Here is a 14392-nt window from a genome sequence, read left to right as displayed (position 1 = left end):
GCAGAAATGGCGGAATAATGCCGCGATAGCGAAATAACTCGCTGCGAAAATTGCTGAGCCTGACGAAGCCCCGGCACTCCCGTGCACTTCACTTCCCGTCGTCGTCGCGGCGCGGTAGCATTAGTTAATAGCAATCGCTACGTCGCAATCTTGCGGCGGGCGAATTCAATCGGAATTCCTATCCCGGAGGGACACTCAGGAGCCCTCCGGAGGCTGATTTCCAGCGGAAATACCGTACGGGGAGGAAATACCGGATGGAGGGAAAATAGCACGGGCGGACTGGTCAATCACGTGGTTACATTTAATTTATCAATACCGACGTCACTGTGAACAAATTCCCCCAAGCTAATCAATCGTCAATCTATTGAATCGCCAAATTGCTATTTTTATTTCGGAAAAATTGATAAGAGCGCAACCAGTCATGATTATCTCTAAGTGTTTTATTTCTTATCATCTGTGCTCCAATAATAAATCAACCGAGAGAGATTAACACGTCTGCGAGTTTATTTTGGGAGTTGATTATCCGAGGACCAAGGAGAATCATCTCGAGAAGAGTAATAAAACATTGGAAATGTCGATAGTGATGTGATCCCGAGAGCGAGAGAATATAATCGATAAATCTGCAATTGCGAGGACGTTGGATGCGGCATAATATTTTTATCGTATAGAGAAGGTCGTGCAGACCGTGTTATAAGAAACCAGTCGTCGATATAAGAAAAAGTATTAGTATCTGCTACTTTATCATTAAGCGAAACCATTTATCACTGTGATTCACGCAAGCGATAACGAGCGCATAACTTTAACGTTCGAAAACACCACAGAAAATCCAAGAACGATACATGCACGAGATAATTCCTGATAAGACGTGGAAACCAAATTCTAAACTTGTGATTAAACGAGTAGCAATCAAGAAAGGACCCACATCAGTGTCCTCCGTTTTATCTCGAAGAGACAACGAAAAGAATTGCCCGTTACCATCGCACTCACTTCCGCCGGAAGTGAGTCGTGGAAGGATGGGAGATAAGTCGGCTGCACGACCAGACTGTAATGGAGGACAAAATGATGAAAAGAAGATGGAAGGAGCAGGAAAGGAAGAGTGACCTTGCAAATCGAGTTACTTTACTGTATATCTTTATGAAGCTATTTAATATGAGATATTTCAGAATCAAGAATGAGCCAATTTGCAAGCATTTTTAAATAATTTAATATATCAAATAAGAGCAAGAGAGAGAGAGAGATTTTATTATAAGATAAGTTTGAAAAAAATGTTTTATGACGATTACTGATTCTTTGAACTTTTTGAATCACTATATATCAGTATGCGAAGAATTATTATGTCAAATATTATAATCGGAAAAGACAAATCTTCCCAAAAAATGTTGAGCAATAGGATATAGATATAGTACTGAGGTAGAAAGCAGAGATGATATATCATAACTGCGCTCCGGGTTGTTGGCTACTAATAGTTCTATCGTAACTAATTACCTACTTGCAAAAAATTGCTACATTCCCGTTCAAATTAGGAAGGCCGTAGTGTGTAACGAAGAGGAAGGACGGAGAAGTCGAAACGGAACTAAGCTGGAGGAACTGAATGAAAACGAGTCAGAAATGAAATATTTAATCTGAGAGACATCGATGAGAAATTATCAAAATTAATCTTAAAAGAAGAAAGTATAACTAAAATGAAAACTAAACAAGAAGCAACATTTTAATATAATGCCAGGATTATCTTCTCCAATCATGCTTTTTAAATCAGTAAGCCGTCTTAATTAAGATAAATTTACAAGTAACGAGCAGCAAAAAAATCGCAGTCGAGTCATCGGTCAAGCGGCGTTCTACAGGTTTGTTTATGCAGAGCAAACCGTGCATAACGGGGAAATAAGCATCTAAAAGAGACTGTCTGTGTACCAACCGCGATGCGCGCGGAGAAGCTCATGGCAGCGAAGCGGAGAAGCGACGAAGAAGCTTGGCGAGCGGTTAGTAGCGAGCGTCATCGTTAGCGGAAGACGGGGAGACGCTTTTTGACCTTGGGACCGGGTTCCGCATTGCTGGGTCGCCGGCAGAGTCCCCGAAGAACGCAGAAGGGCGTGAAGTCGTTGCTACCAGCCACCTCCGGACTCGGGTAACGGCCGGCCTTCAACTTGACCGCTCAACTTGAGTGCCCTTCTCCTTCGCTTACGTGCGACGGTGCTCGCGGAACGCTCGCGGTATAATTTTAGAAGCGCACGATCGCGGGGTCCTTGACACCTCTCCACGAGACGACGAGCGGCGACCATTGACAACGGCGGACAGTGTGCGGACACTGCCCCTCTGCTTGTTCATTGACTCGCATCGTACGTCCCGATGAGATTTCATGTAATTGGCTAGCTGCGTAGGATTGATTCCTGCTCGCCTCGTTTCTCTCCTCTCGCTTCAGTCGCACCGATCGATCGCGCGAAGCGATATCAGATTTCTAGAGAACCGAACGAGTCTATATAACGCGAAATCAGAATGTCCAAGGTAACTGTAAGATAGAGAAAACTAAACTTTTGGAGCTTTTAATTGACTTTTGGAATAAAAAGAAGACATATTCGAATGATTCTATGATTGCTTTCCGAATTATAAAACATCTTGCATAATTTTTTTATTTTTTTATTTTTTTATTCCTAAAACAGATAAAAGTCTCCAAAATTCGGCGATCTATTTTCTGCGTAAAATATTTATCTTTCAAAAATGAGTCATAACAGTTTTCATAATCACGTTTCACTCATAAATTCTAATTAGAGAGATTATTTTATCTAAACTTTAATAAATGTTTCTTCAAATTGCAGATGCTCTGTCAAGATGTCCTAATGGGTACCAAAGAGGAGGAATGGGGCAACGTTCTGTGCCTGAGGGATAGCGTAGTCCTCAGAGACCGACTAATGACGGACGCAGCTCTTGGTGGACCACGGCCGATAAAATCCGAGCACAGTTACAGCCTCTTGGCTCCCAGCCCTCCTCCAAGCCCGGCGACGCCAGGGGTTAATCCTCACACGCCCAATTCAGATTCGTCCTCCGGCGCGGTTGGTTCCACCGCAGCAAACACTAATTCCTCCATGGATTTCGCCAATTTGGACCACAAGTCTCTCGATATTCGCAGGATCGATGGTAAGGCTTTACTGCCAAATAGAAATTTTTATTCTTCTTATATGTGTGGTATTTCTTGTTAGTTTTTCCCTAAAATTTAGTTCGAAATAAAAGAATCAGTTATTTTCACATAAATTATGTATGCGGTACGTATTTATATGCATAATCGATATGTATATGCATAAATCGATGGATTAAGTAATCGAAGATGAAAAATGCAAATTTTTTCACTCACATTGTAGACATCGAAGCAAGCGAATTCAGAGAGAGAAACATGTGAGAATGAGATGAAGATTCGTTACGAATTACGAGCGTGCGTGATTTTTTTTCGTGTACCAAATAAATAATACTCTTCTTTAAAAAAATCTACAAACTACGAAATGATTGTTGAAATATAAAATTTCCATGTTATAAAGTGCAATGTTGAAACTTTTCGGAATACTCTTCTTTGGATTTTCGTTTACAAAATTCAACAGCGATTTGCGATGAATAAAGCGACGTTTCTTTTCTGATTCACAGCTTCTTTTATTTCAGACATGGAGGCAGAATGTTTTCCGACTATTTCGATGAATAGCACCTCGAGTCGTGCCGAATCGTCATCGTCGCCTCTTACATCATCATCTACCTCGACTGTAATCCTCAAAAGGGACAACCTAGTACCTGAAGACAACGAATATCCCGAAATCAAAGGGGAACCTATCAGCGCGCCGGCCAGTCCTTGCCAATCAAGCTGCAACATGGTCGACGATAAGAGCACAATAACAATGGTGTCACCACAGAGTCTTCAGTTTCCCAAAACTCAATTGTCTCACACGAGTGATAGCGAGGAGGATGACGAAGAGTACTATCAGGTATCTCGACCTGATTCACTATCACGTGTCCATCAATATGAAAATCGTAAATAAAATACTACGACATAAAATTCATTTTTACTCAACCGCGTTATCTTGCTCTCCGCGTTATCGCCTCATTGAAAAAACTGTTCACGGTTCACAATTGTTTTACGTTCAGTTGCGTGAGATGCTCGAAAAAAATAAGACGCAGATAAAATATAATCGTGAATTTTTTCAAATTATTATTAAATATAGAGTAAACGAAATTCGAATATATATAGATATAATTGTGATTTCTTTTTAATTAACGATTGAACGAGAAAAGTAGACGATATTTAATGACATACGTTCAAATAACATGTCATTTGAGCCGACCTGAGTTTGCCTTATCATCGTCCATCATCGCTCATTACTGTCACACATTTTCAGAGCATCGAGGTCGAAGAGTACGATATGATTTGTGAAGGGAAAGAGGCAACCTTGCGTTCCTCGAGACAGGGGTTGCCGCCGACGCCGCCCAGCAGTGCAAGCTCCGACAGCGAGGGTACCGCTTCCGCTTCCTGCTCGCCGGAACGCCGAGATTCCCAGACCTCTACGCACGTGCAAAATCTCAGGGGCTTACTGGCGCCGCGGCTTTACGTCACCAATGGCACTCACACCACCAGGCAGCCCATTCATACACCCCTGATCTCCTGTCAGCCGGTAAGAGTTTCGCATCCCTGTCACTTCGGGTGGATTATTATTAAGCGGATGAATTAATCGAGGCGCAACCCACGGTTTATATTAAGAAGCTAACGAGAGAAGATAGAGATCTCGGAAGAAGTTTGCGTTGTCGATTACATAGGAGACTTAAAAATGAGTCATATACATATGTATTTTCGTCTTTACTATCACGTTCTTTTACTATGCGAATATTTTGTGCGGAAATTACGTATATTTTGCACTCGCGGTTTATAAGAAATTTGTATTGAATTAGTAGGTGGTTTCGTGAATTTAATGTTATTCACACATATGTTATTTTTATCTGTCAAGTAATTTCCTTAAATATTTTCGTGAAAAAAAAACATATTTATTGGAAGTTTCATTTGATAAATTGTCTGCTAACGGCATGTTACGCGTGAATTTAGTGTTGCAATGTTTATGAGAATTGTATTCTCTGACCCAAAGCTAAGTCGCTGTTTGTTTGCGTAATACGTATTTGCGCAATATTAGTGTTCACCGTTATATCAGCAAGGCTACTGGGTCGCCTAAGCAAACTTGAAGCTTCTTTTATGGATGAGTTCTGCATTCTTGCTGCCTTGAGTGATAATCCATTCTTTCCGTCAAATTTATCGATCTAGCGTATTAGCATGATGTACTTATGTGGGATTGGCGTTACAGAAGGGATCGACGGGCGTGTTGACTTTGACGGAGGAAGAAAAGAGAACCCTGATAGCCGAAGGATATCCCGTGCCCACAAAGCTACCTCTGACGAAACAAGAGGAGAAATCCTTGAAGAAAGTACGAAGGAAAATCAAGAACAAGGCATGTATAAAATTTTTTATAACATGCTTTAAGATATTTTAATTTTTAGATAATTTAACTCAATAAAGAATATTGTTCAAACTGTAAAATTGTTGGTATGACATAAAAGATACTAAATGTCGATTCTCTTTACAGATATCTGCGCAAGAATCGCGGAGAAAGAAGAAGGAATACATGGACGGCCTAGAGAGGCGAGTCACCATGTTGATAAACGAGAACTCCTCGTACAGGGAAAGGCTAAGTTCCCTGGAAGACACGAATCGCGAGTTATTAAAGGAGTTGCAACGTCTTCAGGCCTTGCTGCAACTGCAGCAGACTTAGATTCATTTATCTCTATCTGGGAACGGTCTAATTCTGCTTAGCATCTCGTCAGATCAGATTTCGGATTGCACTTACATTAATTAATCTTTTCAAGAATTTATATCATGCCCGACGAACATAGCGAAACGTGCAAAATCATCGACAAACATTAATTATCTAAGCTAATTTTGCGCTATTCTGAAAATTTTGGATATCGAAATCTTTCACGAACCGCTGACGCGGATTCGTCCGTTCCCGTCGAGTCGCTCTTCCAAATGTTTATCCGTGCAAATGTTTATTCGTTAGTAACGAGAGTCTTCTTTACGAGAGATAAAGAGAATTAGAGAGTCGATGCGTTCTTATTGCTAAGTCACACAGATCAGATTTAAAGGAAATATATTTTTAAGGGTTAGTGCAATTTCTTTACATTCCTAGAATGTCTTCCTCGTATGCGTGACGCAGCGTGACGAAGCGACTTCTTACGGCGTGATCCACGTGACTGAAGATGTACCACGAGCGCCGAGTGCCGCAAATTGCTTCAATTCTTCCTGGCGACCGTTTATGGTCCGACATCAATGTAGTACATGCGTCATTACATTATTTAGATTAATTTTCGCCAGGAGTGCCTTCGTGAGTTCATTTCCATGTTCCGTTCAAGCTGCATTGCAAGCGAATCGGGAAATGCATAAACAGCTAATTTATTTCTCGAGTTTGTATCTTTACTCGTGCATTTCGGCGCATGAATTTTCCAATTCCAGAGCGAGAGAAATGACGAAGGATTCTCGCTCTATTCCCGCTCCTTTGCGAAAAGACGTGCGCTTATGAATTGACCTCTTTCGATTACTCGCTGTGCTTACACCACGAAGACGGCGTGACGACGTCTTAAACCGCTCGGGATCCGAAGAAGCATTTTCGAGATCCAGCGTACAGCGATATATAAGTCCAGTTTCGCCAATGGATTTGCATCAGTGAAACTTGTGCGCGCGTGTAGATATACACGCGGTATATGTAAGAAATATAATATATATTTTATAATTAAGAAGAGTAATGAAAGTTACGATTATATTATTGCTACGCAGAAATCTCTCAGAGTGAAAGTACTCGATCCGATCGGCGGGGTAGTTTTGCATTTACGTTTTACCGACGAGGAGCTGTTTAGTTGTATGGATTTAAATTATCATCGCGGATCGATTGGAAAGAATCGAAGACGACGAAGCGGTATTTCGCCTAGGGCAATTGTTCATTTGCACGAGGACGCTTACGGTTGTTAACCGGCCGCAAAATGATCGATCATGTACAACGACGATGATTCGTTAACACGTTATATTTGAAGCGCGCGATACGAAGTTACGTTTGTAAGATGTAAGTTTATGAGTGTAAGTTTAGGGTACGCTTTGCTCGTCCACGATGTGTCGCCTAGTGTCGGCATTGCATTTGCAAGTCTATTCGGAAGTCGATTGAGCGAGCGGCAGCCGGATCCTTATCGTCATTACATAATATAAGCATAAACGTCGTTTTTGTAATTGTTCTCAATCTGTACCGTAATTGGGAAATAATTTCGATCGAGCCGACTGATAGCGAAACATCATCGTACACGAGGAGCCATTCAATTCGCGTTATCATCGTTATCCAACACATTCGATCTCGCGATTCCGTTTCGAAGTGATCGTTCCCATCGTGATTTCCGTCGCTCGATTAGCACAGGATCTACGATAGCGAAGCGCTATCGCGCGTTGATTACTTACCGGAATACCGCATGAAAGCCGTGGAAAGGGACCAATGTGCGCGAGATAGAGTGCGCGGGCTTTTCCTTCCTTTTTCTCTCTCTTTCTTTCACTTTTCACATAATTGCCAAATAAGTAGAATTTAGTTTCACGTAGCGCGTCCAAGAGATGGTACTTGTATTAAATCATCGTAAATACCTCGCACGAGTGTCTGCAGAGCGAATCGTGATTCATCATCGTATTAATATTGTATCATTTAAACGCGATCTAACATCTTAACATGATTTTTCTATCGTACAATAAACCTCAAAATATGCGCAAAATATGCGCGTGTGTGTGTAGGATTACCGTAAAAAGATCCATTCATATTTTCAAAATAGAGTTATTGTATCGAATATTTTTTAATAATTTTTAAATTATAATACTTCGAAGTAAATTATTTCACTGTTAGAGCTTCTAGTCAAAGCCTCGAATGATTGAAATCGACTTGAAAATTGTGCAGCCACAGCGCCAATTCCTCTATTGGATCATACTCTATGCACATGCGAGAAGATCGACTTTCAGGATAACTTTGAATGAGTGCCGGATCTTTAGAAAAATTTATAGAGAAATCTGCTAAACGTACATTGTCGGAAGTCAATGAGTAAGTCAATAAACGTAACGAGTGATGTGTAGCAATCGATTATATGTTAACGCGTGCATTAAATGTGGATGCGAGGAAGCACTTTCGATGTACAATATTTCAAAGGCTTTGCAAGCACCGATCGGCCAAAAACTTCTAACTCTTTTCGTCTATGTGTATACAAATATTTCGATTTTAGTCGTCACGTGCACGCGTGCGGCACGTGTGCATATATACGATACAGAAAATTATATTACCTGTACAAAGCAACAGAGAAACAATTTTTACCGAAAACAGAGTTTAATATATTCTATGAATAAAGCTTTATAAATATGATATATATTAATATTATATATATATATATATATATATATACAAATTATATATACATATATATTTTATGAACGAATCCAATGTTCAACGATGAAAGAAATCGCGTCGTTATCTGTTACGATACATTTATCGCTATCACGATTCTCATTATCACGATCTATTCATTTACTTCCCATGCGAGAGTTATATGCGTCTGAATATCGTGTACTTGGCGTCTATATTTATCCAGAGAGTCCATATATATATTAACAAAGATATATATATATATATATATACACAAATATATATTCTATTAGCTATGCGATGTCGAATTTACGTGTGCGCATAACATGTACAACGCCACGTAGTTGATGTAACACGCAATGCTATAGTTTCGAATGGATGTTGTCCGACAATAAGAAATAAATACTTGTGAACTAACATTGTGCACTTTATGTGATCTGCTTGTATGTATCGTATATATTGTGCAAGCGAAACTCTACGTGTGTTATCTTTCCTCTCGAAGAAATATTTCTTTCTTCTCGGTATAATAATATTTTATTATATATAAAGGATTTATCATTTTACAGGATTTAATAATTGCAAGCAGTCATTTTGATCAATTATAAGAAGTTATTATCGACTTTAATTTATATTTCGTATTTAAAGAAAAATTCTTTACTTGAAATGAAATTATTATAGAGAAATGATAAATCTTATGCAGTAATCAGAAAGTTTCAAAAATTTATATAATGTGTTACAATTGCAAATTGATTATTTTTACAATTAGGATAAAAATTGATTAATATAACATGACATGTTACAACTGCACATTTATTCTTCGGTGTCCATTTCCTCTGATTCCAGTTGGTCATCTATCTTGCCCTTAAGAGTGGCGAGACTGAGGGGCGCATCGATGTCAAGAATCTTATGTTCCTCCGCCTTATCCCTCTTGGACCTGTACAGGGGATTTTCGAACCTGCCACCCGTGGTCTGCGTTATTTCCTCAACATCATTATCGGCCTCCCGTCTGCTGATTCCCGGAACGTCAGCAATCTGAACGTTGCCTTCGGGAACGTTCTCGAAACGAGCGAAACCATACTTCTTGTCCGTTCGAATTCCATCTCGCACGGATGAAACAGCTTCCATACATCCCGAGAGGACTCTACAAAAGTTACATTTTGTCGAGGAAATTGATAAATACACAATACACCACTCAAATCCAAACGACAAAAAGTCTGTGAGTAAGAAAAGAATGATCAAATAACCGAAGCTAATTCGTTAATGTTAACGTTATAAATCTAGAAATCTAGCGAAGCAATTTTGCCCCCTCAAATTTATTATAATAGCTCTTTCTTACACGCGCTCTTCGTATTATTCTTAAAATATTTAGTTATATATAGAAGAGAAAAATAAATATCACGTGAATATAAAAAATCGTATCGTCGCGAGACGTGCCGAACGATAACGGTGAGAGCTTATGGAAGAATTTCGACTCTATATCGTACACCGCTGGAACATGACCGAGAAAATTATACAATGGCCAATTCTATTCGTTTTAAGCCTGGCAAGAGTAATAATAAAGCAGCCCGAATGGCCCGCCAAGGGTGCGAAACTAATTAAACGTCATATGAACGCTCGAATAACGGCTTAAGAAGGGCTGAAAGCGCGGCTGAAGAAATTAAGTAAAACCGTAAACGAGAGAATGGAGGCAAGTTCACTGGCTGCTGAACGGCTGGCATTACTGTAGCTATTTCGCAAATTAAAATACTCCGTTTCGCCAACTCCGGCAACTGCGTCCGTCCATCCCTATCTGCCCATCTCTTCTTCATCCTCGCACGCGCTACTCTTTTCTCGTTTTTCCTTCCATCCGTTTTCCAGCCGTATCGGATGAAAGCCTGGGAAATGAAACTCCCCGAGTTCGGCGCTTTCCATCTCCCCGCGTATTTAATAGTCGTGACTCCGGGGTGGAATTTTGTTAGCTGCAAATTTGCGACCGGCCTGATGGAGTTGCAGGCAATCTCGTTATCTCTCGTTGACCGCCCATCGCGCCGTCTTCTCGTTTTACCCCTTAGCGCAGCTCGACTCGTGTTCCGGGCTTCTTGTGTCTCGTCATGCCTCTTGTTATCTGCTATTCTATTGTTACTCGACCGTACGTTTTATCCTCGTGCACTTTGGAGGTTGTTCCCGCCAGAGCCAAACCCACGAATCTCCTCGCATCCGGGGATTTCCGTAAAGAAGAAGAGAGTCGGCAATCGATTTGTCACGCACTGCACGTGATCGTCCTTTCGAGCGTCTCACTGATTTATCCTTATTAATTATAAAGTTATCCTTCTGGACTCGCCATCCGTGATATTTATTCTCGCGAAAGTGCAAATTTGTAAAAATATTGCAAGGGACTTTTTGCGCGCTAATCCCCTTTGTGAGAGCGTCCTCGAACGAATTAATATCGTGCTCTCGAGGCGCTCTCGTGCAGCGGAAATGAGAGCAGTTGGAACGCGCACGCGCACGTCTATGCATGTGTTATGCACGTGTACACATCGACTGTTAATCCGCATAATCGCTCTCTTCCGTTTCTTTTTACGAACGTGCAAAATTGTCGCTAGAAGATTCACTGAGGGAGGCGGCTGAGAGTCTTCATCGGACTTGTTCCGCCTGCTTCCGCGTCGCCGCTAATTATCCAGGCACACAGACGCACACAGCGCGCCCCAGTATTACCCACGAAACTTTATTTTTCTTCCTTATTCCTGTCACGTTTCCGAGTGCGAGGGATTGTTATTACTGTCCGTGACCATGCGCAGCAACGTTTGCACGGATGTTGAAGATATACCACGCACGAACGTGGAAGATGATCATAAAGTCGAGTTTCTGTTTTCAATTCCGCTAATTTTAATAACAACCTCAGTATGACTGATAACTAGTTCGATTCCTCCATCCGAGCCGCCTCTTTTGCTCGCTGATCACTCGCGGACTTTGGTTTCTAAAAAAGCGTACTTTTTTCTCGTTTTGATACTATTAAATTCATACGTGCTTCGTTAATTTGCTAAAATTGGCGCAGTCAACAATTTTATCGGTGCATTTATTATTTATTATTATATCAAAGTGCTGAGCAACTGGCCGCGACTTTTCACATTTCGAAATCGGTTGCGTCGCCATATGGCGGTACAGAATAATCGACAAGTTAAATATTCGCGTTAAATGTGAAACAGTGCGCGAAACATCTTTCAATTCTGTTCCGATCTGTATCGATACCTTCATGATGACTTATAATGGGGCGACATAAAAGAGAAATAAAAACATCATGATGATACTTACTGCCCCAAAGAATAACCGAAGTATAGGAAGGCCAGCAAGAGAAGGGCGATTATAACGAGGGGCGTCCCGAAGAGCGGTCCGAGTGTAACGGCCAATCGAGAATCCTTCATAGCTGCACCCGCGGTTTCCGTGCTCGTCACGTCAATTCCTGTCCCTAATGAAAAAACATCCTTAATTGCTTACCGTTTTCTCATTTTCTCTTTTTTTCATCATAGAAGCGTGAATGACCGTCATGCTTGATCATTCGATCAACAACATTTGCGACGTCATGTCGATGTCCCTGCATAAAAATTGATCAAGAGTTAAAAAAGGTAAGCGTATTAACTCTGCAACGTCTCCTTCAAGTTCTCCACCGCTTCGTCTATCGTTATCCCGGAGTAGTCTCCTTTTTCTTTCACGAGGACCTCTACACCTCCGTTCCAAGTGCGTCTGACGTACCAGGCGAGCTTCTTCGCATACGATTCCAAGGCTTCGTCCGCCGCGGCCTGCACTATCACTAAGGAGATCGCTTTCTTCGATATGAAAACGCGTCCCCCGCAGTACGGGCAGCAGTGACCTTCGACCTAAGGAGTAACAAGTCTCATGATGAAATGTAAAAGTCAGTCGCATCAATAAATAGCTTCAATAAATGAAAATCTATAATAAATTAATGTTCTTAGGTGTAATGCTCAACCGTAAGAGGATACTGGCAGCCGGTGAATCCGCATCGTGGCCTCTGAATGGCGCAAATTTCCTCGAGGTAGTCGCTCTGGGAATCCGCCTGGCAGAAACAGTTTGTGCAACTGTACTCGGTGTACCTGGAAGATGATTTTTCGTCAGACACACTCGAGACTCCTACGAGCAGCGGGGATTAGCAAGAATCGCGGACGTCATCGCGAGCGTACTTGACGGTGAATCTGCCTCTGGAGAACTCCCTGCGATCCCGGAAACTCTCCCATTCCCACTTGGGAAACGGCTCCTCCTCATTCGACAGCCGAATCGATCTGACCTCTATCTGCCTCACGGGCAGGAGGACGCTCAAAGTGCGGCTCGCGCTCGGCAGGACCACGTCGTTCCGGCGGCACGGAACACGTTCGAGATGCGGCGCCGCAACTGAACTGCCATTCCAATTTGCCGGATCGGCCCAGAAGAAGTTGCCCTCTTTCGACCACCTCTTGACCTTTGCGCTCGCCCTCGAATTGCTCAACTTGCGGACACAGAGATCGCGTCGTTTTACGTGAAAGCGTGATACGTTTAAGTGTTAAACAGGATTTGACATTTTCATTTCAGCAAATTCGTTTCAGCAAATCCTTACACTTTTTCTTTATGACGTTTACCTATTACAGATAGACATTTTCATAAGCCGGGAGTTCCAATTAACCGGAGCAAACCATGAACGCCCACACGATGAAACATTAATGTCGTAATTATCGCGTGAGCGTATCTGCGAAGCGGTCACTACGATATTCCGTAAGCGAGCGATATTTTCCGAGGGCGGACGCGCGCATTACGCGCGGCGAAATATCGGCCCGATACGTTACGGATTATTCCGTTCTCCGCATGCTCGATTTATTCCCGCAACGATTTCTATACCTTTCCAGCTGGGTTTATAAATCGTCCTCACCTGCAATTTACCGTTTCGGGGTAGGACCAACGATCCTTGCCGGGGCAAATCTATTCCTGATAGCATGAGATCGTTGGCTGCGGCGATACCCACCGCGTGTCGAGTCTGCTGAGGAAAAATGACGCGATTATCGATTTCCGGAACGCGGCCGTCCGCCCAGTTGCTCGCGGTTTGCCATTCCAGATCCGGAAGCCAGTGTTTCTCAAAAGCGGCGGAACATCCGGATGACAGGATAACGTATAACACGATTTTGCGACGCAACACCGAAAGACCGAGCATGGCTTCGCCGTCTCGCAAATGGTCGATCAAATGGAGAACACGTTTGTTTTATAATGATCAATTGTCACTTGCTTGAAAGCGAAGAGACGCGAAACGTGGATGTAAATCTGGTTTACATATTTTCGAAAATTTGTGATATTCAAACTTGGAAAATAACGCGAGAGAAAAAGAAGAGTTAACGCGATTGCGAAGTCCGACGACTGAAAGCTACGTCGGATAATCGAAGCCGAATGGGGGCGTGCCTGATTCATGGTGGTCTGGCGTGGACTTGTGCGTTATTTATCGCGATCACGTCGCCATGAGTCTCGTGATTCGTTGAAATAAAAGCCTTTATCGTGCAACTATGTAGCGCGCCCAAGTATCGGAGCGCTGCGTAAAGTAGAAATCCGCTATTGAGCACGCGCATCGATTAGCGCCATATATGTGATACTACTATATTGCTGTTCACATATCTTCTCAATAAGTGGTAGGAACATTGAAAAAGTGAGACAGAAACCGTATATGTAGGTAACTTTTAACGTTACACGTATGTGCTGGCATACGCAGAACTATTCTATGTATGTCGTAAAAAGTGTTTAATAATTATACTGAATTATCTGAATTAATGATATGATAAAATGAGCAACAACGTATGTATTAAAAATAAATGTTACATACAAGCTCTTAAACTTTTTTACTTAAACCACTTTTATAAGTTTTTTACATGGTATACATATTTATTAATTATAATAAATACAATTATAATCAACTTTAAAAATTTATAAATAGTAAT

General features: G+C 41.6%; 2 protein-coding genes across 3 annotated transcripts in view; one reads left to right on the top strand and one right to left on the bottom strand.

Moving 5' to 3' along the window:
* Window positions 1-8861, top strand: part of LOC105283613 (cyclic AMP response element-binding protein A) — a 26267-nt gene extending 17406 nt beyond the window's left edge. Inside the window, exons 3-7 of one of the 2 annotated variants that reach the window (XM_011346513.3) lie at window positions 2811-3129; window positions 3643-3959; window positions 4371-4643; window positions 5322-5465; window positions 5601-8861. In XM_011346513.3, the coding sequence (XP_011344815.2) occupies window positions 2811-3129; window positions 3643-3959; window positions 4371-4643; window positions 5322-5465; window positions 5601-5786 (1239 nt within the window). In that variant the 3' untranslated portion in view covers window positions 5787-8861. Of the gene's footprint in view, window positions 1-2810; window positions 3130-3627; window positions 3960-4370; window positions 4644-5321; window positions 5466-5600 lie in introns of both variants that reach the window. The other variant, XM_026968726.1, reaches the window with a different exon arrangement.
* On the bottom strand, window positions 8292-14392 carry LOC105283610. The gene is made up of 6 exons (XM_011346509.2): window positions 13342-14392; window positions 12623-12924; window positions 12412-12535; window positions 12064-12301; window positions 11739-11892; window positions 8292-9588 (listed from the first exon to the last, which is right to left on the bottom strand). The coding sequence occupies exons 1-6, from the start codon at window positions 13618-13620 to the stop codon at window positions 9258-9260; spliced, it is 1428 nt and encodes a 475-aa protein (XP_011344811.1). The 5' UTR covers window positions 13621-14392; the 3' UTR covers window positions 8292-9257.

This window comes from Ooceraea biroi, chromosome 4 (assembly GCF_003672135.1).
Source record: "Ooceraea biroi isolate clonal line C1 chromosome 4, Obir_v5.4, whole genome shotgun sequence".
Classification (NCBI taxonomy): domain Eukaryota; kingdom Metazoa; phylum Arthropoda; class Insecta; order Hymenoptera; family Formicidae; genus Ooceraea; species Ooceraea biroi.
Note: the sequence above shows the minus strand (reverse complement) of the source record. Positions and strands in the feature narration are given on the sequence as shown.

Bases quoted from the DNA above. Each gene is read 5' to 3' on its own strand.
- LOC105283610 (XM_011346509.2), bottom strand. From the start codon at position 13,620: ATGCTCGGTCTTTCGGTGTTGCGTCGCAAAATCGTGTTATACGTTATC. The intron at 12,302-12,411 runs GTTGAGCATTAC...GTTACTCCTTAG, and splicing joins GCTGCCAGTATCCTCTTACG to GTCGAAGGTCACTGCTGCCC. The intron at 9,589-11,738 runs GTAAGTATCATC...TAACTTTTGTAG, and splicing joins TTCGGTTATTCTTTGGGGCA to AGTCCTCTCGGGATGTATGG.